The following is a 24889-nucleotide window of genomic DNA, read 5'->3' as shown; positions in this document are numbered from 1 at the left end:
TGTTACACCCATGAGATGTCAAGGATACAGCTGACAAAAACTGAGAGCTCTGCCTCCAGGCTTCTGGGTGTGTTCCTGTTCCGCATCCCTTCCACGAGAAGAACATAGAACAGAGACCCCACTCTACGGGAAGAACATATCTCCCTAAACAAAAATAACAGCAGGTATACTTGCTTTTATCAAGCAAGAACACCTTTCTTTGGGATACAGCAACTATGTCACAATGTAACACAATAACCTACTTATATATGCACACATCCACAAACACAAACATTTAGACAGCTGCTTTTCATGCTCCAAAATAGCTGACTTGGGTAGAAAACCTAGCCCAAAAGGCTTGTTTTAACTCTAAACAGGCTACCTATTCCTAACTGGAATCATTCCACCATACACACACACGCGCACACACACACTTTCACAACCCTTTGATTCTTAAATTCCTTTGTTAAGTCCTACCTTTATTTAGATTATAAAATCTCTGTGGCACTAGCTGCTTTTCCTTCCCATAAGTGCCCAGTCCACTTCTGGCATCTACAAAATAAATCATGGAGACGGAGACACTGGGTCAGTGTTTCCGAAGCCCTGACACAACCTCTCTTCCAGTGCAATGCTTGAGAAAGGAAAAGGAAAAAGCATCACTTGCTGAAACATCGCTTCACTGGAGACGCCTGCCTCAATCTGATAACAAGACTTCCTGTACCCTATACAAAGCTGGCAGAGATGCCTTAATATTGACAAGCACAAATTGCATGCTTGAGTTTTTGTTAATTGTTTATGGACTGAATAGCCAGCATTTCTTAAAGAAACAGCAGAGATCTCAGGCCTCACAGTAAAGCTTTTGTATGCCCTCTTTTTAATGGCCGCTCTTTAACTTTTATGAAAACTGCCTTTGTTTGGATTTACCATTCTCCAAATAGCTTTAGCATTCAAAGTTTTTTTAGCTTGGGAAAATCAGGTAAGGAAATGATCAGAAATACATAACAAATAAATTAGGTTTTCCCCTAGTCAAACTAAACAAAATAGAAGCAAAAAGTAGAACAAGCTTAGTTTTTCAAACCATGAAAGGAACAGAAGTCAAGATTGGTTTAAAAACTGATCCTTAGACAGGCAAACAGACAGAACTATATCAAAGACAACAGAACCGTGATGATTTCTATCCTCTTAAGAGTTACCTCACAGTTTTATTTTGGGGGTTTTATTGGGGTTTTTTTAAACATGCAGCTCCTCTTTCAAGATGAATATTAGAAACAAATAGGAAAGCCCTCATATTGACAGAAACAATAAAGCACCAGCACAAACCTGTGTTTCCTTGGATGTCCTCTCCCTTGGTTAATGCCAGGTAAGAGAGCAGAGCACAGTTATTGTCCTGACCAGGCGCAGGTGGCTGCTGCAGGGAGGTGCCCGTGAAGACCACTCCCCAGTTTACATGGCTGATATCGGAGCGTGACCTGTTGTGTCCTGGCTTGAATGCGGAGGCTTCCTCATTCTGCACCAGGATGTCGTTCACCGAGCGAGGCCTGTCTCTCCTCCGCTGGCAGATATTGAAGATGTTAAAAGTTGCGGTCTCCCCTTCCCCTGCCCAAGCAAGGTTGTCAGCAGCTGTTCCCCTCTGCACCACCTGCTGATCTTTGGCAGGGAATGCTGTCTGAGCTTTGGTTTCCAAGAGGCCATTTTTGCAGTGGTCCCAGATGAAGCTACTTTTGGCTAAGGAGGCGACGTTCCTCAGATTCCTGCTCTCTGTTATCTGATCAAATACTTCATGCCCAACCAGTTCAGGGACCTCCTGTACACCGTACACCTCAGAGGGCTGCACAATCTTTTCAAGCTTAGTATCAAAACTATTGAAAAAGTCTTCAGTCACTTCCAAGGCAGGACTAATGTCATCAACTTCAAGAGCCTCCATATCCTGTGCTGCCAGTGGGCCCAAGGTGTCGTGATGTGTTAAGAAGATACCACATCAATATCCAGAGAAAGAGCTGCTTCACATCTGTCCTTGGCACACCATTAACTTAGAGGTGGTGGGGAAAATACATTCACTAATCACAATCCTTAGTGGTAGAAAGGAACCAAATCAACCTGTCTTCAGATGGGAGACTTAACATCCACTGATCAAGTGGGCTACAACCCCTTTATGAAGCAAGTGATGGAGAGTACCTGTAAAACAAAGCAAAACATCACGTCATTAAGGGCCTTTTCCTGGATAAATATGTTTAATCACATCACTCCTTTCACAGTCACAATCCCCTTGATCTTTGCTTTCTCCTTCATTTGGCACCAACATTACTGTGTATGAAGAACCCCTTTGGGGTTTCTGTTGCTCACTGTGTGCGCACTCTGTGTATTACCGCTTCTTGAACTGGAACCTGCACTGGAGCACCAGTTAAAGGGGAACCAAAGCGATGCCATTTATTAACCAAGCTTTAGAAAGCTGCATTGAGAGGCAGTACTGACTAACATCACAAATGCAGCCCCTAGGGAATGCTTAGTACAGGTTCCCGTGGGGCTGTAAGAAAAAGTTGAGAAATGAAGGGTTAGTAAAATAGGCCAATCAGCCTCAAATAATTTCTCTTTTTCTCCCAGATTGCTTGCACTCCCAATTTTAGGAGACCAACATGAGTTTCACAGAAGCTGCTTTGCCTACTTGTCTGCATAAACAGAACTGTGATATTTGCCTAATAAATCAATACTATTAGGCTGCTGTCAAGTGCTGCACATAGAGATTCTTTCTAAAATATCACTGTGAACCTGAGTGAAACCACGTGACAACCTAAACTCCAGAAAGACAATGCATCCTACCAGCAAAACAAAATATACCATATCCTGTACCATCACAAACCTGCAGATCTTTACTTCCAAGCTGTTGACTCACTGCGAAAAACAGCAGAATAGCAAAGGGCTTTAAGGCTACAACTATTGAAGAGCTGTACTGACACACCTGAGCTCACGCCTGTAAGGAGGAAGAAAGGGGGGTTTCTATTCCCTGTGGTGCAATAAGGGGGTGCCTCATTGCTGACTTCTAAACTCTCCCTCTTGAAGCTCCATCGAGAGAAGTGCATGGTAGGTATGTTTAAATTGGGGAAATCAGTCAAATGCATGCAAGTTCTTGGGACCTGGAGACCCAGCATTTGTGCTAGCAGGAGAACAGCTCTCATGGCTGCTAGGGGAAATCACGAGCCTGTACATGCAGAACAGCCCAAAGTCAAGAGATCTATATCCCTGTTTTGACCACATCAGCTCAAGTCCCAGAAGCAGCAAAGCTGCATTAGCTCAGAGCTCTGCCTAGATTAACACACTCTTAACAGAACTAATTAGCCTGGGCAGGGCTGATAATTAGCAGCTCATTAGCTTGTCAATGCTGCTGAAGTGCTACCAGGACCCATGATTTACACTTGGCAGGAAAAAACATCTATTAAACAGCATCAAACACAGATAATACTTCTATTTAAGGTTCTTTTTTAATCCAGAACAGTCTATTTGCCTAACTTCTATTAACAAAGTCATTTAAATAGGCACTCTTTCCTATAGCAAGCCAGAGGGAGGAAGGAGGCCAGCAGCCCCCGAGAAAATGGGCGCAGTATCCTGTAGTACAAACCAACCCCTTCTGCAATCACCCACTGGCTTCCTTCCATCCCTGCTTCAGTTGTGGCCAGCCATGACACAGTTGTGTTTGAAAGCAGCAGCTCATCCTCTCTCCTAGCAGATCAGCAGTTCAGACCACGAACTCTGCAAACACACTCCAAGTAAATAACTTTCAAAAGCAATAATCACATACATAACTCTGGAAACTTCAAGCCTTTGCACTGGGATCTTTCTGCCCTCTTCTCTTTGCAAGGATTCATTTCACTAGCCTCACAGTGAACCAGGACTAAGATCAGCTTCAATAAGTAAACATAGAGTAAGACACTGAAGGCAGAGCCAGAACTGCGACCAGAGGGCTGAACAAAACAGACCTGGAGTGGTTTCAAATCAGAACAATATAAGAATAGACTCTTTGCAAAGCTGTACAACTGTGTCAATTGACAGCAGTGGGAAATAAAGTCATCCTGGGCACATCTGCATTGTCAGCTTAACGCAGCACTGAGTTCACTCTTGAAGCTCATTCCTGCCAGCAACCCCACAACAGCATTCTGCTCCTTGGTACCTTAGAGCTTTGGGAGCCCCAGGAACAGGCTAGGGGACATGATGTGGTGCAACCTGTCCACTTATTCTACATCCTCCTATGGCATATCTTTAAAGCAAGAATGACATTTGGAAGCTGTAAAACTGCAACAGGCATTCACTTGAATAAAACCAGCACTAACATAATCGTACGCCAACAGTGAAAGCTACAGGTTGGCCCATTCAAAGATGCTGCTTCACAGGGGTTGGTGGAGAACACAGCCTTGCTCTCACTCAAGGGACTGGAGCAGCAATCACTCCAGAAGGGCTTGTGATGTGCCACTGAAGCATTTCAGTAGTAGCAGATGCAGTGTTGCTCTGTTCTTTCTTTTAAATCATTAGGAAAGGTAGAAGCAAGGGGGAAAATTGACACTTACATTTAACAGGTTCATTTTTAAATGCTGGAGGCTTCATGTGGCTGCATGTTTCTCTGGATCCCAGGAGACTGGAGCTACCCAGTGTCATGCAGCCAAGTGTGATGATGCCAAACTACAAATTGACCTCATATCCAGTAAGATGCTGAATCACAAGGTCATGAGAAGATGACAGGCCCCTGCAACACACTTCACAAATTGCAGCACTCATACCTTCCAAACTAGTCTGCTTGCCCTGCTCAATAAAGATGTGAAAGGTGACCTCAATGGTGCAGGCTCATCCCTTCCTACACCGCCAAGAACCTCCTTAGATCAAAGAAGAGTTGTGCCAGGAACTCCCACTAGTGCTGGGATTCTGCAACCACACACACTCCATAAACACAGTTTGGCATTTTCTGACAGTGGCACTCAAGAAAAATTTAATTCAGGCTTCTGCACGAATTTGGTGCCAAAAGCAAGCAAACTTTGATATGGCAGTAAACAGCTCCATCAGCATCTCCTCCAGGAGGGAAAGCAGTGGAAATCACTTCCTTCACATGAAGGGGTAAAAAAGGCAAACAATAGGACAGGATGAACTCCTTTCAAATTACTATAAAATGTATTGCCTTATGGATTGTTTCTTGGAAACACCTGGAATTTTCCAAAGACACTCAACCTAAGGCAGAATAGGAGAGGAAGAGAAGCATCAGCCCAAACTATTAAAGACTGCCAAAGCTACAGGCAACTCTAAGCAGGGATTTATGGGAAGCAGAACCCTAACAGCTCATCCAGGCTCCTGGGAACTAGTCTTACTGAAAAAAATGTGAAGGAACATGGTGCATCATACTTAGCAACAACTGCTGGACACAGGGATCGCAGCAGCTGAAAAACATGATTTTCTGTACATATGTCTAGCACAGATACAGCTTTCGGCCATGAATGTGCAGCAGTCAGATAATTAATGTGCACTTACAATGAGTAAAGTCTTTACTATCATGAGTTTATAGTGGCCACATTGCTCACATGGCTGACATAAACAGCAAGGATTGCTGGTCATGCCACATGAGACACAGAAGTTCAGTTTAGCAAGATTACTTCCCTTAGAGAAGCCACAAGGACTTCATCTAGATGACAGCACAGTCTGACAGCAGAGAAAAAATCATGGATGACAAATGCCAAGGAACATACACTGGGAGAGATCATTTAACTTCCTGCTGTGCTTTTCTAAATTCCCATGCGCCAGGAAAAATACCCAGGCATCACACAGCAAAAATTAAAAAGCACAGAAAAGGCAAGGGTAGAAAGCGATCTTGCAGGTGATACACACCACCACAACAGGCACTTGCTGTGTGCCCCAAGTTTACACTTTACATCCAGGACTGTCCATTCCAGGTCAGGCAAGAGAGAACACTAGAGCCAGCATGTGTTCAGGAACCAGTGACTGAAGATATCCACTTAGTTCACCAATACATACAAAAAATATATATAAAAGAAGCACCTTTCAGTTTGGTTTCCTAAGGAAACAGGGCTTGTGGCACCATGCTGCCTATCTTCCAGTTATTCTCCTCCTCTCGCTCTCTTTTGAACTGTATAGGTAACTTCAACTAGATGTGACAAAGCAGTAGTGTCCTTAAAGATACAGTTCTTGAACTGTTGTTCAACACTGGACAAGAAACAGGTCCAAACTCACCCTCCTGCTAAAGGAGAAGCAGGCAAAACTCGATCTCTTATCCCTTCTAGGAGGCCAGTGCCACCACCTGGGTGTCTCCAAATTAGCCACAGCACAAGTGGTTAGTGAGAGAGGGACCTGCAAACACTGGGAAGCAGAGGGGAAAAGCAGGAAGGAGGAATAGGAGGCATCACACAACTTGAGATAAGCAGTCTTGTTGATTTTGGTGCTCACAGGACCTCCTCTTCACTACACAGGTAATAGAGATGTATAAAACAACAAGTGATGCACAACAGTTAAAAAGGGACTTCCCCTTTTCTCTTGTATTTGGAGATAGAATTAGAAAGGAACAATCGATGTTCACAAGCAATGTGTTCAGGAGGAAATGCATAAATGAGAGTAGCTCTCAGACAGCAAAAGACAGTAAAAAGTGGGTAATAATCACAGAATCATTCAGGTTGGAAAAGACCCTTGGGATTATCGAGTCCAACCATCAGCCCTACTCTACAAAGTTCTCCCCTACACCATATCCCCCAACATCTCATCTAAACACATCCAGGGATGGTGACTCCACCACCTCCCTGGGCAGCCTATTCCACTGTCTGACCACTCTTTCTGTGAAAAATTTTTTCCTAATATCCAGTCTAAACCTCTCCTGCTGGAGTTTAAAGCCATTCCCTCTTGTTCTGTCACTAATCACCTGTGAGAAGAGACCAGCACCAACCTCTCTACAATGTCCTTTCAGGTAGGTGTAGAGAGTGATGAGGTCTCCCCTTAGCCGCCTTCTCCTCAAACTGAACAGTCCCAGCTCCTTCAATCGCTCCTCATAAGATTTATTCTCCACGTCCTTCACCAGCTTCATTGCCCTCCTCTGCACTCGTTCCAGCACCTCAATATCCCTCTCGTATTGCAGTGCCCAAAACTGGACACAATACTCCAGGTGTGGCCTCACCAGTGCAGAGTGCAGGGGGACTATCACCTTCCTACTTCTGCTGGTCACACTATTTCTAATACAAGCCAGGATGCTGTTGGCTTTCTTGGCCACCTGGGCACACTGCTGGCTCATGTTCAGTTGCTTGTCAATTAGAACCCCCAGGTCCTTTTCTTCCAGACAGCTCTCCAGCCACACCTCTCCAAGCCTGTAGCGATGCATGGGGTTGTTGTGGCCCAAGTGCAAGACCTGGCACTTGGCCTTGTTGAAGCTCATCCCGTTAACGTTGGCCCACCGATCCAATCTGTCCAAGTCTCTCTGTAGAGCCTCCCTATCTTCATGCAGATCGACACTCCCACTTAACTTGGTGTCATCTGCAAATTTACTGATGATACACTCTATGTCCTTATCAAGATCATCAATAAAGATGTTAAACAGAAATGGTCCCAGCACCAAGCCCTGAGGAACACCACTTGTGACTGGCCGCCAGCTGGATTTAACTCCATTGACCACCACTCTTCGGGACCGTTCATCCAGCCAGTGCTTGGTCCAGCAGACCGTACGCTCATCCAGGCCATGGGAAGCCAGTTTTTCTATGAGAATTCTATGGGGAACTGTGTCGAGTGCTTTTCGAAAATCCAGGTAGACAATATCCACAGCCTTTCTCTCGTCCAATAGTTGGGTCATCTTGTCATAGAAGGAGATCAGGTTTGTCAGGCAGGACCTGCCTTTCATAAACCCATGCTGACTAGGCCTGATCCCCTGGTTGTCCATTATATGACTTGTAATGGCATTCAAGATGATCGGCTCCATGACCTTCCCTGGCACCGAGGTCAGACTGACAGGTTTATAGTTTCCCAGATCCTCCTTTCTGCCTCTCCTGTAGATGGGTGTTACATTTGCCACCCTCCAGTCCAATGGGACCTCCCCAGTTAGCCATGACTTCAGGTAAATCATGGAAAGCGGCTTGGCGAGCACATCTGCCAACTCTTTCACCACGCTTGGGTGTAACCCATCCCACAGACTTGTGTGCATCAAGTGGTGTAGCAGGTCTCTGACCACTTCCTCTTTAACTGTGATGACCTTGCGTTAAAATGTTAAAAGTCCCCGAAGTCTCATTGATTCCTAATGACTCTCAGGCTCAAATTCCTGGCAAAGATTTGGGTGTTTCTGAGAATGTGCTCTCAAGAGCACAAGAGGAGTTTTACAAGTTACCTGTTTGCAAATAGAGAGCGGGGGTGCCTCAGCCACTGGAGAGCTTGTCCTATCCCCTTCTCAGCACCCTGGAACCTGCTGCAGGAACCAACTCTGCTTATCTCATGCTTCATTGCAACTGTGGGCTGAAACTCCAATGCCAACAAGGAAAACAGAAAGAGATGTTCTTACAATTTGGTAACAATTCGGTTAGCAGAGCAAATTCAAGCAGCCTCAGGGACCTTTATTTCTGTTATATTGCAGGCCTGGACCACTACAGTCCAGTGGGCTGTGACAAGCCTGGTCTGAACAACAGGTCATCTGAAGAAAAGATGGATGTACAGCCCCTCTCATTATAATCCACTGGGGCTGGAGCAGCTAGTACCTAATGAGTTTTTCTGCCTGTCAGTCTCAGCAACCTCAGCCTGTGACCTGAATGTCTTCCAGTGGCATCTTGAACAATCACAGCCTACAGGTTTTGCTGCTACAAGGATTTCTGACTAGCTCCATGGGTCACATCAGCCAAGTATTGCCCAGAATCTAAATGGGATGTGCTTTTGTCAACGACAGTCCCGAAAACCAGGCTCTGCTGTGCAGAATCCCTGAAAAAAGCTATGAAGCTGAAGACTTAGGTGTTACCTCTTAGTTAAGAGGTTCAGCTTTATTTGTCAGGTGGGCACACCTGAATGGGTAGAAGAGAGAACGAGGATGGCTGACTGTTACACAGAAAGTCTTTACCATTGCCTATGCACTTCTATACATAACTTGCACAGAATGCTTGCAGAAAAAGTTGAAGAACCGACAGTGGCAGCACAACGCAAGGTACAGCGGAGTGCCCTCTTTCCAGCATCCCCCTGCTGTAACTAGATGGCAGATGATTTTTTATTTATTTACAGTATAGCAAGGCCTACTCAGCAAACATTCTCCATCTTGTTCTGACCAGAAGCTCTTTCAAAGCATGACTGCACCTAGGTCTCTCTCCCAGCCAGAAGCCCCTTCTCTCTGTTAGCTGTACAGGAAGCATAGTATCATAGCTGCTGTGGTTGAAGCCTCAGCATACGACATCCCCAGTCAGATCCATTGTACCGTGTACCACCCATATGTAACCAAAGAGCACTCCTGATTCAAAACACTTACACTCCCAATGGTTACGAATCCCACGCATACAGTGGCCGCTTCTCTGAGCAGCGATTGAAAGCCACACTCCTGCTTGCCTCATACTCAGTTTGGAAAGGCAACTGATAACTAGGAATTTCATACGGGATGACTGCAGAGATTGTCCCAGCATCAGCTGGGACACCATCCCTGTACAAACTATCATATTTTCTTGTATCCTGGCTGTATTTTGTTCCCTCGGCACACAGCAAGCCTTCTCCCCAAGTGATTCCAAAACTCCAGATGACCTACCACTGTGTACGGGCAGTGAGCAACACACAAGCTTGTTAAGATTCATCATGTAAACGTCTGGATGAAATTTACAGTGCCTCACAAAGAAGATGAAACTACAACAAACTTTTCATAGAGAGCAGGGGATCACGGTTTCAAAGAGGCTGCCATATGATAGTCAATGGTTGGTTCAACATGGCCTGGACAATTGTCTTTAGATCACATTTTCAAAGCCCCTCTTCAAAAGCCTCTTTCTCCTGCACACAACTGAAAAATTAATTGCTTAAAACTGGGATTGTCTGAAAATTTTCAAGTGTCTCACATAAATACCTTCTGACTGATATTTCTGCACAAAACCACTGACAAAATTCAGGAAAAGCTCACAAAAATGGGAGAAAGAGGCTTTCTGAATGCTTGGCTATAAGGCCACGCGCTAGAGAGGATAACTGTGAATATAAGCATAACCATTTCCATGTTGCAAACCCACCTGTTTACTATAGTCTCATTGCCCTTAAGGATGAAATCGATTGCCACCATTTATCAGTGAAGAAGAGCTCCCATGTCCTGTCTGCTAGACCCAGGGAGAGCCAAAGAGCAGGAACAGCTGCAATTAACTCGGTGCCTAATCACAGTCAAGCTAAAAGACAGAAGTGATCTCTTCCACACTACAGAAAACAGAACAAGAAAAACAACTGAGAAAAGATGAAATGAATAAAGAAGTGAAACCAGGGAGGAAGAAGAATGCCATATTCTGTGAGGTGAAGCAGACCCTTAGAGAGAATACATGAGTCTCACCCTGTGAAGCATAGATTTTCCTCAGCTGCTGAACTGACCCAGTACCTTTAACAAGGACGCTCCCCAGGCATCCTCCCTGCGTGAGGAACTCACACATCACAGCTACAGAACAGCTCATCCAGTGATGAGCAAACAGTAATGAATAATAAACAGTGCTTACAGTATACATTAATTTTAACTGCACTTCAGAAACAGTAATTAAAACGCAAGAAACTCTAAGCTGAAAAGCATGCAGCAGCCTGCTGTGCCAGAGCAAAGCGGGTCCAGAGGGTGAGGAGGACGCAGCAGTGGAGGAATGGGGACCACAGAAAGCTTTTCTTTTCCAGAGACAGACTGCTGTACAGCTCTCCTGAGATCTTTATCACTGACTCTTTTGCCTTGCAGCCATCTGACACACATTCCTCCTGGCAGGGGAGCACCACCGGGTAATGAGGGGCTGTACCACTTCCCGTGGATGAGTAACCATCTGAAATCTCAGCAGCTGGACTGTGTCTCCAGAAAGGATGAAGGACCCTTGGCAAGGAAAGGAACAGAAAGTAAAGCAGAGCAGACCGGAGGGGAGTTAGCTGATGGTGACACACAGTCCAGGCTGCAGGCCAACCAAACCCATCAGCATGTGGGCACCTCCATAGGTTACATTAGGCTAAAATCCAGACTAACCCCTTGTGCATGATGCCTGTTGGCTGGCTGACCTTGCAGGGAAGAATGTCAGGCTTAGGGGAACAGGCCACCCTGAGTCCTAGCACCGCCCCTCTAGATCTCTGGATGCAAGCACCTCAAACCCACACTTTAGGCACAAAATCCACATGGACAAACAGAACGAAGCAGTGCAGTGATTTGGCCCAAGACATGGATGTGTGGTCTTAAACATGCCTGTAGTCTCAAATAACAGCCCAAGGGAGGGTGAATGATTTCTACGCTTGGGTTCATTTGCTTTGTGTGTACAGGTTTGTCTAAAGTTGTATAACTTGCATTTTACATGCTGCCCTTGACTACAAGAACTGCCTGTTCTGCCAAGCAGACAGGCACCTCACAAAACAGCCCGTTCCCTCACAAGCTCAGCATAAAGAGTACAGAGACTGTTGGAGAACAGGGTATCCAAGAGGGGCGATACAAACTTCCTCCAGTACAAGAGGAAAATGACTGAACTGGACATTCAAGAAACAACAAACAACATGACTCAATCTAACATTTCTAATTGTATCTGCACAATGTACCAGCTTGTCTCCTCTTAGGATGTGGGGGAACTTTGTATATGGCAGGTGAGATAAAACTTTTTTTTAAAAAAATAAAATTTCTGGTTAATGCAAACTGAAATTTTACAAGTATCTCCCCACTCCACACTTTCTAGAGGTATGCTGAAGGGAAAAGACAGCCAGCCCTTAAAAGCTTGACTTTTTTTTTTTGTTTTTAAAGAGATCAGAAATTAAGACATTTTCAGTTTGTCCCTGTGAGTTCTGAACACAAAAGGCACATCTTGTTCCTGGGGATGTTGCTCCTCCAGGACTCATTTACAGAGACTGCTAGCAATCAGGCTGCTGAGCTTTCAGCTGCTGTGTGCAGCAAGGTCCTGCTGCACTCCGAGGTGGCTGCATTTAAGCAATGAAGGGCATACAGAAAGGAGCTGCCAGATGAAGACATTTATCTCCTTATAACTAGGACTCAGAAGATACTTTGGGACCTTTCTAGATGAAGCACTAGCTGGTATAAACAGCAATATAATAACTGAATCCTTTACCATCTATGCCAGACAACACAATTTTTACTTAGCTCTGCAGAGTCGTTTCTTTGAGGTGCACCAAGCAGGAAGCAATGGTCAGGCTGCAGCACAGCCCAGTGTAACCCCACAGCTGGGCATAACAGCTGCCATTGCCCCCCAAGCCAGAAGGAGGGTAAGAAACTGAATCACAGAATCACAAAATCATCTAGGTTGGAAAAGACCTTGAAGATCATCCAGTCCAACCATTAACCCAACATTGACAGTTCCCAACTACACCATATCCCTCAGCGCTGTGGCAACCCGATTCTTAAACACTTCCAGGGATGGGGACTCCACCACCTCCCTGGGCAGCCCATTCCAACGCCTAACAACCCCTTCTGGAAAGAAATACTTCCTAATATCCAGTCTAAACCTTCCCTGGTGCAACTTGAGGCCATTCCCTCTTGTCCTATCACTTATTACTTGGTTAAAGAGACTCATCCCCAGCTCTCTGCAACCTCCTTTCCGGTAGTTGATGAGGTCTCCCCTCAGCCTCCTCTTCTCCAGACTAAACAACCCCAGTTCCCTCAGCCGTTCCTCCTACGACATGTGCTCCAGACCCTTCACCAGCTTCGTTGCCCTTCTTTGGACACGCTCAAGTAATTCAATGTCCTTTTTGTAGTGAGGGGCCCAAAACTGAACACAGTAATCAAGGTGCGGCCTCACCAGTACCGAGTACAGGGGTAAGATCCCTTCCCTGTCCCTGCTGGCCACGCTATTTCTGATACAAGCCAGGATGCCATTGGCCTTCTTGGCCACCTGGGCACACTGCTGGCTCATGTTCAGCCGGCTGTCAATCAACACCCCCAGGTCCCTCTCTGACTGGCAGCTCTCCAGCCACTCCTCCCCAAGCCTGTAGCGCTGCTGGGGGTTGTTGTGGCCGAAGTGCAGCACCCGGCATTTGGCCTTATTGAAGCTCATACAGTTGGCCTTAGCCCATCGCTCCAGCCTGTCCAGGTCTCTCTGCAGAGCCTCCCTACCCTCGAGCAGATCAACACTCCCACCCAACTTGGTGTCATCTGCAAACTTTGAGGGTGCACTCGATCCCCTCATCTAGATCATCAATAAAGATGTTAAACAGGAGTGGCCCCAAAACCGAGCCCTGGGGGACACCACTTGTGACCGGCCACCAACCGGATTTAACTCCATTCACCACAACTCTTTGGGCCCGGCCATCCAGCCAGTTTTTTACCCAGCAAAGCGTCCGATCATCCAAGCCTCGAGCAGCCAGTTTTGCCAGGAGAATGTGTGGGAAACAGTGTCAAAGGCCTTACTAAAGTCAAAGTAGAAAGCATCCACAGCCTTTCCCTCATCCAATAATCAGGTCGCCCTGTCGTAGGAGGAGATCAGGTTTGTCAAGCAGGACCTGCCTTTCATAAACCCATGCTGACTGGGCCTGATCACCTGGTTGTCCTGCACGTGTTGTGTGATGGTACTCAGGATGAGCTGCTCCATCAGCTTCCCGGGCACCGAAGTTAAACTGACAGGCCTGTAATTTCCCAGATCATCCTTCCGACCCTTCTTAATATGGGCGTCACATTGGCCAATTTCCAATCTGTTAGGACCTCCCCGGTCAGCCAGGACTGCTGGTAAATGATGGAAAGCAGCTTGGCGAGCACCCCAGCCAGCTCCTTCAGCACCCTTGGGTGTATCCCATCCGGTCCCATAGACTTGTGTATGTCTATGTGATGCAGTAGGTCACTGACTATCTCCTCCTGGAATGTGGGGGGGTCGTTCTCCCAGTCTCTGTCTTCTGGCTGAGGAGGCTGGATTCCCTCAGTACAACTAGTCTTGTTATTAAAGACTGAGGCAAAGAAGGCATTAAGCACCTCAGCCTTTTCCTCATCGCTTGTTACCATGTTTCCTCCCACATCTAGCAGGGGATGGAGGCTCTCCCTGGTCTTTCTTTTGCTGCTCACACACTTATAGAAACATTTCTTGTTGTCCTTGATTGCTGAAGCCAGATTAATTTCTAGCTGGGCTTTAGACCTCCTGATTTCCGCCCTGCGTAGCCTCACAGCATCTTCATAATCATTGTGACTCGCTAGCCCCTTCTTCCAAAAACATCTCCCACAAGAACATGAGAGACACTTCTGCCCCGAGATCATGGCACAGCTGCAAGAAAATATACTTGACATCCAAATCTGTCCAGCACACAGGTATCTGAGTAGCCCTGATCTGCGACTGTGGCCAACTCTTCTCTCTAATCATGGTACACAAAGAGCTCAGGTGGGACAGCACAGGCCTTTCTAACAGCGAGACCTGGATTTCCAGTGACTATTAGCGGTTGAACGCTGACACTGATGGAAACACAGTGTTTAATAAAAAACTCATTTCGAACCTCAAACTAAGTCCTCCTCTTGTCTTTCAAAGAGCCAGGACCACAGTGGTTTGGCACATTATTTATCAGGGGAAGAGGGGCAGGGAAAGGAAAGGAAGCAGTGATCCAAATAATGCTGAAGTTCGGCAAACTACCACAGCAACCAAAACCCTCAGGTCCTGGCAGCTCTGCCGCAACAGCTAACCCCGCAGCCTGGTTGTAACCACACATACCGCTACAGTCGTGTGACCACTCAGCACAAACGCTTGCTGTTTCCTAAACTGAACTATAATTTTATTACAGAAGCTCTTAGCAGAAGCCCAGTGGAAACCTCAAAACATCTGATGAAATTATATGTTAACGTGACTTCAGTCTGATAATGTGACTTCAGCCTGATAAGGTTCTGCAGGAATGAGGTATCTAGCTACTGTTGCCTAATAAGATTCCTCACTCCACTATATAGTGCCCTGTTTCACATTTTAGATTTCCAGGGCTTTTTTAATCCCAACTTTAATTCACTGATTTTGGATAAATAAGCCTTGAAAGTGGCAAGATAAAAACTACTGCTGCTTAAAGCATATGGGCATTGGTCCTACTAAGACTCAGATGCTTTCTTGGTTTTGCATGCTACTACTTTTTGTAGTCATTTAGGGGGAGTATGCAGTGCCTAAAATTAGATTTGTCCGTAAATCTATGCAGGATCAGTGCCATAAGGGCATATTTGCAGAAGAGAAAACAGATCTGGAACAAGTCATTATTTCTTACACAAACCTAATCTCGAGTTTCTTCCCTCATCTTACCTTGCAGTGCTAGTGATCCTACCATTTCTGCTAATACTCCAGCTAGTACACATTCCTACATAACTGATACCCTCCTGTCGGGCCTACTTGACTCCAGAAGGTATGATTCCACTGGCTGTGTTTGGGTGCTTGCTCCGTAAAAGAAGCTATTTTACTGCAATGTAAGAAGACCACGGCATTATGTCATACTCCGGGCTATTAAAACAGAAAGTGATACCTGCACGCTGAGCCTACGCATCCTGGAGTTTGATTCTACGGCCGGGGAGCAGCCCAAATTCCTGCTCAGATGGTGAGCGGCTACGGGTGGGGGAAGACTAAAGCACGGGGCCTTTCTACGCACACAGGAACGTCTTTCCAGATGGACACATGACTACAGACGTGTTCGTGCCATAAATGCAAACACAGCCGCGCCCGGGTGCTCGCACAGGGCCCGCGGACGCGCCCGGGGGGCCGGCACCAGCACGGCGAAGGCTGCGGGAAGCCCGGCCCGGCTGCCCGCCCCGGAGGGGCTGGCGGAACCTCGCCGACCCTTCCAGCCCCGCACAGACCAAAGGGAGTATTTACCTGCCGCCCGGGGGCCGCGCTCTGCCTGTGCTCCGAGGAGGGGCTCCCCGCGCTCGCCCCGGCGGGGAGCGGAGCCGCGGCCCAGCCCGGCCCGGCCCCTCCTGGCTGCCGGGCGCCGGGGCTGCGTCCTGCCGCAAAGCCGTCCCGGCCGCCGCGGGAAACGGCTCCGCGGCACTAAGGTTCCTGCCGCCGCCCGCCCGGCCGGCAGCCCCGGCGCTGGGGGGGGGGGCCCGGGCAGCGCCGGCGGGCGCGGGTGCCCCTCCGGCCCGGCGCCAGCGCGGCGGACGGCGCGGCTGCGGCCCGGCGGCAACCGCCCGGCCCCGTAACCCGCCAGCTTCTTATTTCCTCCTAACAAAATAATAATAGAAAAACCTTCAGGTTTTCCTGTGTAAACGTAAGGGGTAAAACTGCACCGTTCCACGTTTGAAGCAGCCGAGCCTCGCAGGGAGCCGATTCTTGCCTTCCGGGAGATGGAAAACGCAAAATCCTAAACGCATTTTTAACAGTCCCAAGTGCAAGCACACTTACCGAGGCGTGAGGGCTGCAGGGAGCAGCACCGCCACTCAATTTGTATCGCCACAGGGCAGCAAGAACACCTCTGGCACAACCTGTTACCCAGAGAAGACAAAAAGTTACAAGACAATTACAAACCGCCTATTTCATTGGTGTGTAGCTTGGCACCCCGCCCAACAATACCTGTCCTCTAAAAAACCTCATGGTGAGAAATGCCCATGTGCAGATGAGGGATGTACCTGAATTTTGACGTCCAGCGTACGCAGACGGATTCTGAGTAGCACGGCGTGCACATTTAAGATCAGGGGCGCTGCGCTGCTCCACTGCCCGCGTCCCAGGGGAGCCAGCGGTGCTGCGCGGAGCAGCAGGGACAAGGTTTGTGCTGAAATGTAACTGCAAGAAAAAGAAGTGCTGAGCTGAATCCACAACAAAAGGCAGGTGTTAGGTTAGCTTCCATCATTCTTCTCATCCTCACACACCAACCATTAGTATATCCTGCAAAATGTGACTGTCACAATTAGCAAAGTTGTGTTTGTATGGGTTATCTTATTTCAGTGACAGCAAGGATGAATGAGAGCCTTTGGCACAAAAAAATACCAGTTTATCTGACTGAAAATTAATTTATCTTGGCCTTTACAAATAATAGATTACTAGAGCACCATACATTTCAAGTCCTGCTCCTGAAGATGAATGGCTTCTTCACTAGGTAACAAAGATTGATCTTTTTATTCTAATTCAACTGTATGCACTGTGATCCCTCAGAGGACGAGGCAGTATCATCACTTGCCATGTTATTTATCACCATCCAGCCTTTTCTCAAATGGTACTGAGACATTTATCTCTTGGGCTCCTCAGAAGGAGAGAGGCTCTCTAGGACTCCTGGGACTGATGATGCTTCAGAGCTTTGCCTCTCTGCCAACCATGAGCTACAAGTTCCCCTTCCAGGCCCCACACACTCACGCGGGAGGCACAGCACACACTGGCCCATCACCTGCTGGAACACGAAGGTCAGGGGAGGAGGGCAGGTAGGCGGCATGCGGTGTGCTCAAAGAGAAGTGCAAAAGTCCATCCCACCCCTGGTTCTGATTTCACTGCTGTGCCGAAGAGAAATTGCCTGTATTTAACATTACACTCATACTTAAGATAGTTTTCTGGGAAGTAGCCCATATATCATTTTCCACCTGCAGTAGAAAAGTGATTTCAGGCTGTGGAAGGGCATAGATGTCATTTCTTTTTAGGGTAGGGCAGCAGAGAGGCCTTGTTCAAGAACAATCACCCTTCTGCTCAGAAACAGACTCCCAGAGACACTTGGCAACCATAAATCTGGAAGGACAGTAACCATGTGCCATGAACCCAAACCAATCCCAGTTGTCTCAGCAGCCAAGTCAAGTCGCAGGCATTCAGTGCAGTCAGGCACCATTCCTGCCCCCCTCTCCTTCCTACAGCCCAAGCATGTCCCACGGGGCTCCTTGGGACCCCATTTGCCAAATGCATCCAGGCATTGCAACGGTTTGCATTGTGCGATCCCCAGCACTTTGCTGCGCGGGAGATGGGAAAGGCACCTCCTGCCAGGGCTCCATGCCCTGCCAGATGCTTCCCTGGGGCCAGCCAGCACCAAGGGACAACCCCCATCCTCGCAGCATTGCCTTGTGCACTGCAGGGGTCTGTAGGAAAACACTGTGATCCCCCAAGAAAGAGGGGGAACACAGAGTGAAAGAGGCTGATACTGGTCTCTTAATTTTGTTCTTCTCAGACCCCTAAAGAGCACTCTTCCCAGCTCCAGAATTTCCTAACTCTGTTCTTATCTGCTGGAAACCCTTTGCAAAGGTACTGGGATGGGTAACACTTCCCCTTTCCTAGGAAAAATGCAATTAACATGCACCCTTCTTACACTGGCTCCTAGGGACCAGTTTGGGTTCAAGTTTTTAATTTTCCAGACATTCTGTCCAAGAAGCACTTTATAAACAATTGTCACCATTTTATTGACAGGAGAAAGAGATTTCATCCCCTTTCTAAATCACATTTTTATATCCAAGATCCATCACATATCCCTCTACCACAGCTTAAAACAACTGAATCTGAGAACAGGTGACTACATTTTCTTCCTCTAATCCGGTAGATTTCTCTTCCTGCAGTCTGTGTGCCAGTGGAAAAGAATAAATAGCCAACCTTATCCTTCAAAGCTGCAGGATAACATGCTCTAATTCTGAAATATGAACCTTGGAAAAGTTTTTGTTGTTATTACTATATCTATGTAAGGATGCAAGTTCCAGATTTTGCAATTTTCATTGTTTAAGCATATCGCTATCCTCCAATACGAAATCATGAGCTGTTTCAAGCAGGATATACTGGTTAAAGACATGGTGGTAGCTATCCAATTGAACCTTCCACACAGCTTGACTTCCAGCTCTGTCTCCCTTGCTCATCACCCATCAACATATGGCCCAAAACTGAACGGAGGGCACAGAGCCATCTGGTGCTTAACTGTATGAGGAAACAAACTGTGCCCTGTACAGCCATGTGATGAAGACATAAAGGAAGTCATCTTCCTTCTACTCGGAATGCCTCATATGTCAGCTTTTTCTTAGCTCTTAGATTACGGTTCTGGAAGTCTAGAGAGTTAACACCAAAAGAGAGAGAAAATGGCTCTATCTGTTAACACTAGAAAAACTTAGTTGCTTTCCTTGTGGGAGAGTCTGCAGGACCGAGTGCTCTTCTTTAGATCTGAACATCTCCCATAAGCAGTGCAGAATCATCTTCCAAAGACCAGATCACTGTACCATGTATTCCTGTTGATAAGAATCCAAACATCTTTCTCAAACTGGGAAACTCTCAAGAACCCTTTGGCACATCCTTTGCTGGCATAATGTGGAAGGAGCAATGCGCATTTATTGTGGCCACTGACAGACTTGCCCGTTCACACCAGCTGAGTGTTAGACCCACTGTCTTTCCCTGCTGCCTCTGAAAAAGGGGCCTTTTTTCACACGTTTTAATTACTGACTCCCTACATAGAAGCTATTACCTCACAGAAAGGCCATTAACTGGCACGTTCAGCACAAGATGAAGCCTCTCCGATAATTGTTCCTTGAGTTCATGTTTGTGAAAATAAATATCATCAGATGATTAAATTAAACACTGCAGCCGGCCCAGCTATACACTATTTTCACTTATCATGTAGAAGGCAAGATCAAAGAGAAAGGCTTGGGTAGAGTTATTCCAACTCCTCCAAGTTTGGTTGATAGCTATCTATTGAACACACTAATTAGCTACCTGCTTGGTGTGTGCAGCACAAAATTAACCCTCCTGAAATCGGGCAGTATAGCCATTTTCATGCTCTGTAATGAACTGGATGCAGAGGGATGACTGTCACCTCATTTCCTCTGTACGATAAAGCAGCAGCACAGCCCGATTCTGATTTCAGAGACTCTTGGGCCTCCATCCCTTTGGCGTCTTGTGTGGGTGCAAGAGGAAAGCTGTGCCTTGGGAACGCAAGGAAAAGCTGGAGGCACTCCTCTTCAGTCCTGCGGTGCTTCAGCCTCCTAGCTCTTCCCTTGCCTTCTGGCGAGCAGACGTGCCATCTCTGCACTCTTGCACCGAGGGGCAACACGGCTCCCGCAAGCCCCCTGGCTTGGGCACTGCTTAACTAGGGAGATTGTTTCCAAGATGGAGTTTGGCCCAACACTTCTCTGCTTTGCTTGCTTGGGTTGTGGAGGGCAAGAGAGGCGAGTGAAGCAGTGGGCAGCGCAGCCCTGTTCCCACTGCGGCCGCTGTCCTCCCGGTGAGCACACACCCGCACAACCAGAAAGCTCTGCTATTCTTCTGCTAATGGGATTGGCACCGCTTAAAGCAGTCTGCGAGGGTATTGTCTGCAACCACAGCAAGAGAAACATTATTCAAAGGCCATTCAGGCCCCAAAAGAAGCGGCAGAGCAGAGTAATTATCGGAGACTCTCCATTAACGAGGGCATCTTTGCTCTTTGTCTGTGTTGGTTTAATAAGGGCCACTAATGGGGCCGGGGGAGGGGCACGCTAATGCTTCTAAACAAACCTCCTTCCCTTCCCCACCCCCGCACTGTGAGGAGAGCTGCCTTTATGGGCACTGACAGCCGAGCTGGGAGTTACCATATTGCAGAGTGACCTTCGGGAAAACTTAGGGTGAACCCAACCGCTTTCAGCCCCATCCCCACCGAGCCGCTGGGAGCATCGTTTGGGTAGCTGTTCTCTTTTTAGCCGTTCCATATTTCCCAGTGCTTGCCAGGCCCTTTTATACACCCCCGCCCGACCTCTCTCATGTCATCTTGTGACCCTTCATGGCTGGACACGACGGCACTAAGTGGCAGTAATGAGGGACGACAGTGCAGATTAAGTTCTCGCAGCAAAACCTGGGGCTGCTGTCCATTATCCAGCAGCTGTGACTGGGAGATGCTGCTGGGAAGGCAGGACCAGAGCAGCCTCCCCTCCCCACACCGCTGGAGAAGGCAGGCTGGGATCTAGCATAGGCTAATGTCTCCTACCTTCTGGCTGTGGGCACTTTTCTGGTGATGGAGAGAGGAACTGAGGCAAAAGCCAGCATGAACCTCCATCCCAAGATCCTTCAGAGCCACTTTCAGGAGCATGCAGCTAAAATTCTTCTGGGAACTCTAGATAGATTGTCCCCATCTTCAAGCACCAGTTATAAGGGGCCAACTTCTGAGGCAGTTTGCAATATTACAGGGACAGATGTATGCTGGTCACTTAAACAGCGAAATGTGGACAAGAGGTCTCAGGAGGTCTCTGCAAAAGACAGCATTCAAACAGTGAACTGTAATGATATATATGAATAATGAACGATATAGCCTTTTTCAACTACAGCATGCAACGTATTGAGGATACAGGGCTGAGAAGTGCTAGACTCATTTTTAGCCAATGAGGAAACTAAAGAACAATAAAAGGAAATTATTCCAAGTTTGTGCCGCTCTTTTACTGAAGCCAAGCTCTGGACATTGTGCTATTCTACCTCATCTTCAAATGATGCACCCCTAACAAAGAATGGAGAGGTTAAAAAAAGAAAAAAAGATGTTGGTATATGGCTTAGAAGATACGGGTACCACAGAAAAAGCCATTGCAGCATGGGAAAGGAGGAATGGCCAAGGCAGACAAAGAGATTTTTCATGAGAAAGGGGAGTTTTGAGACCCTGCATGAAGGAAAACGCAGTAAGCAGCTTGTGCATGGCAGGCTGAAATGAAATAGTCCTGTGGTAGAAGGGAGGAGAGCTCACAGCAGTGACGGAGATAGGATGGGCGATGAGAGGCTGGTGGGTCTGTTTCTTGGAACTTCAGCCAGAATAGTACAGTTGAAGGTGAGGCATCTAGTATGAAAGAGATGGAAACACAGTGAGTAAGGTCATGGACCAAAAGCTTCAGTCTAAGAGACATCATCATTGGCAAGTCTTTGTCCGATTTATTCTCCTTCAGGTATAGATCCTGCAGGGAGCAGGGAATGACTACACTGGACCTCATCAAGCCAGTTCTATTTAGATTTGCTCTTTAACACCTATAGTTTAGTACAGGGATGTTTTCTCCTCAGTTTTCCCTTATTCTATTGTATTAATTCTAATAGCATTTGAGGCTAACAGACAATGAGTTAGGTGGATTCCTTCCAGGTTGCTCTACTTCACTCTACTGCTGTTATTCTGTCACACTTTACATTATTTAACAGAGATCTGATCTAAATCCCACTAAAACAATGAACAGGTCTGCACTGGCTGTGCAGTTTTGGATTGTGCCCTGAATTGTGTTTGAGCTCATTAATGTAGATTTGAGCCATTTTTTCAATTGCACTTGTGCCTTGAAACCCAGGGGAAAATGAACAGGAGTAAGGAGGAATAAAAGATGCCTTTCCAGAAAATCATTTGTGTATGTTTGTGAACTACTGCAAGCAGAAGACATATTGAAATATGGGACAGGAAGCAGCTATTAATCTCTGCAAGCACATCCTGGTTTAGTTCAATGTAACTTCCCTGCTTTGTCTTCATATCCTTTCAGGTCTTCTTTCTCCACAAAACAGGTCTTGTTTTGCCAGCTTAGCAAAAACCTTTCCGTCTCATGCCCTCAACTGGCACTTGCTGCACTTGCCCTCTGTTCTTCATTCCTGCTGGCCATTCTGGCCAACAAGAGTGGTACAGAGGAGTACTCACCTGCTTAGCAGCCAGGTAGACCAAGGCCCCACAAGAACAGGGGAACAGCAATTGTGTGACATTTTTGCCTGTCCATGCAGCCCCATTTGGAAAGGTTTAAAAGCAGGAAGGCCAGATTAAGGTGGTGACTTTCTGCCATGTGTCTGTTTAGGCAAGCTGCTTCTGCCTCCACATCTCCCTCTCCCTGCTCTGAGAATATATTTGAAAACACTCAAACTCTGCACTGATAGGGACTGAGAAATCAAGCTGTTTATGAACTCATCTCCTCACCAGTCTGATGTTGCTTCTGTATCCAAACAATCCAGGGACTGGGATCACCAGGGCACTGTGTTCAGCTTCCCCATGTTATGGGGGTACAAGGCAGCCTTAAGGGATGCAGGTGAATGTTCAGTACTGTCATTTCCTGACACGTCTTTCCTCTGGTCTCCCTGCCTGCCTTTGCTCCAGGTCCATCTTTCTTCTTGTTCTGGTCCTACCCCAGTTTCTTGGCCTTTTGCGGCCTGTTTTGGTGCAGTTCATGGTTTCTCCAGCTTCCCAGTCATGGGCATTGACCTGATTCTGGTCTCAGGACACTGCTCGCTCTTCCCGTGAAGCCTTTAATACAGCAGACAAGAGGAATATCTATACTATGAGAGGCAACTCAGTGCAGACATCCCCTAGCCAGTGCCAATCCTGCCAGCTTTGGGACTGGAAGTAATACTGACACCTCAGTGCTATGCAGCACTTAACTCACTCACCTGTGGCACGGTGCTAACAGCCATCCTGAACCCACAGCCTAGGCCAGTCCTTCTGCATAGCAGCACAACTGTGCAGAGCCTCCAGCCAATTCAGGGACCTTTCACAAGGCACTGCTTGCGTGCAATACACATACAGCCTGTGTGAGGTCCTTGCTGGGCAGCAAGTACTGTAGGAAGAAAATACTGAGTATGGAGCGAGATCAGTGAACAGATGTTATACAGCAATGACTTCCAGCCCCAACTCCCCTAGAAAGGTTTAGAGAGACCTGAAACTGATCCCATCTAGAAGGAGTCTGAGATGCCAGAGCTTTCACACACATAATCTGCTGACTCTAATTTTAAAAAAGTCTCTAACTGGCTTTTGCTAGCTGTTGCTGCTAGAAACTTGCTCGTTTTCTCCTCAGAAAAGAAGTTACAGCCAGACCTTCAGTGTCTGCCTCTGCACTCCTCTAAAATGACTCTTCATCTTAATGCTAATTTAATTAGCAAGTAGCAGAGAGGAGGAAGAAGCAAGATTTCATTGCTGCTGCATTCCTGAGATCTCTGGCTGATGTTGTAGCTATTCAGATACAGCTGCAGTTAGATGCAAGTTAGAGCAGACTCAAGGCTCTTTTTCTCCACGGTATGAGAAGCAAGGGCACAAATGTGACCTGCAGGTATACCTTCCCCATAGCTTGCAACTCCTATACAAATACTGTCCTGAGAGCTAAAATCCTCTTTACTCCATCACTGTACTCATGTTCAGAGTACATCCAAGGGCATGATAGAGCATTTTGTAAATCCTGAATAGTATGCGCTGTAATAGTCTCAGCCTTTTTAATTTCAACTTCTATTGTTAGGGCACAATTAAAAAGAAGGGAAAAAAAAGGCTGATATAATTTACAGGGAATCCAGCTATATAAAAATAATGCCATTGGTGATCATGGAGATGAACCACTTAGGTGATGAAGGAACATGACTGCCTTAGCCAGACAACTGTCTATAGCGTCACCTATAGGAGAGCAAGTAACAGCATCCTGTAAGAGTAAAGCCCAAGGAATCTAGCTTTATGCAACTGTGTTACAAGATACTGAAGAGAAAAACTTCAGCTCTCTGCATCCAGGTATATCCTAGTATCTTCTATTCCACAAACTAGACTGAACTATTAATCATAGTAATCATCAGTACTTAATGTTGGGCAAACTGTAGTACTTAAGCCCAGGTATCTATGAAGTCAACATGCTGTAATTCCTTCCCATCTTCAGCCGTTTGCAAGAGACTCCTTGTATGGCTTCCTGAACAGCCATCTATTCCGGCAGGAGAGCATATTTCTGGCTGTAATATTCCACTGAAATCCCCCTACTCTGACTTGCATTTGAGTGATTATTCATATCATATTCATAGATATGTGTCATATCTAATATCCACCTGTCTGTATGGTCCTTCCTGTCTGATATATTGTACTTTCCCCACCATGGCTATTATGGTGAAGAGCAGGCTAAAGGCTCCCAGTGACGTTGATGCTGGCCTGACAGCACCCAAAAGCCCCTCAAGAA

General features: G+C 46.7%; 1 protein-coding gene across 2 annotated transcripts in view; it reads right to left on the bottom strand.

The window, feature by feature from the left end:
* The window catches only part of PLEKHM3 (pleckstrin homology domain containing M3), a 137190-nt gene extending 113659 nt beyond the window's left edge, over positions 1-23531 (bottom strand). Inside the window, exons 1-9 of one of the 2 annotated variants that reach the window (XM_074872921.1) lie at positions 23355-23531; positions 22888-23211; positions 21700-21789; positions 20956-21214; positions 19713-20308; positions 16682-16835; positions 16458-16537; positions 1300-2154; positions 457-531 (exon numbers count right to left, since the gene is read on the bottom strand). In XM_074872921.1, coding sequence (XP_074729022.1) covers positions 457-531; positions 1300-1903 — 679 coding nt within the window. In that variant the 5' untranslated portion in view covers positions 1904-2154; positions 16458-16537; positions 16682-16835; ... (3 more) ...; positions 22888-23211; positions 23355-23531. Of the gene's footprint in view, positions 1-456; positions 532-1299; positions 2155-15929; positions 16048-16457; positions 16538-16681; positions 16836-19712; positions 20309-20955; positions 21215-21699; positions 21790-22887; positions 23212-23354 lie in introns of those variants that run through there. The other variant, XM_074872922.1, reaches the window with a different exon arrangement.
* Between the last annotated feature and the right edge of the window lie 1358 nt (positions 23532-24889).

This window comes from Strix uralensis, chromosome 6, assembly GCF_047716275.1.
Source record: "Strix uralensis isolate ZFMK-TIS-50842 chromosome 6, bStrUra1, whole genome shotgun sequence".
NCBI lineage: Eukaryota > Metazoa > Chordata > Aves > Strigiformes > Strigidae > Strix > Strix uralensis.
The sequence above is the reverse complement of the archived record's forward strand: the minus strand, read 5'-3'. Positions and strand labels throughout refer to the sequence as shown.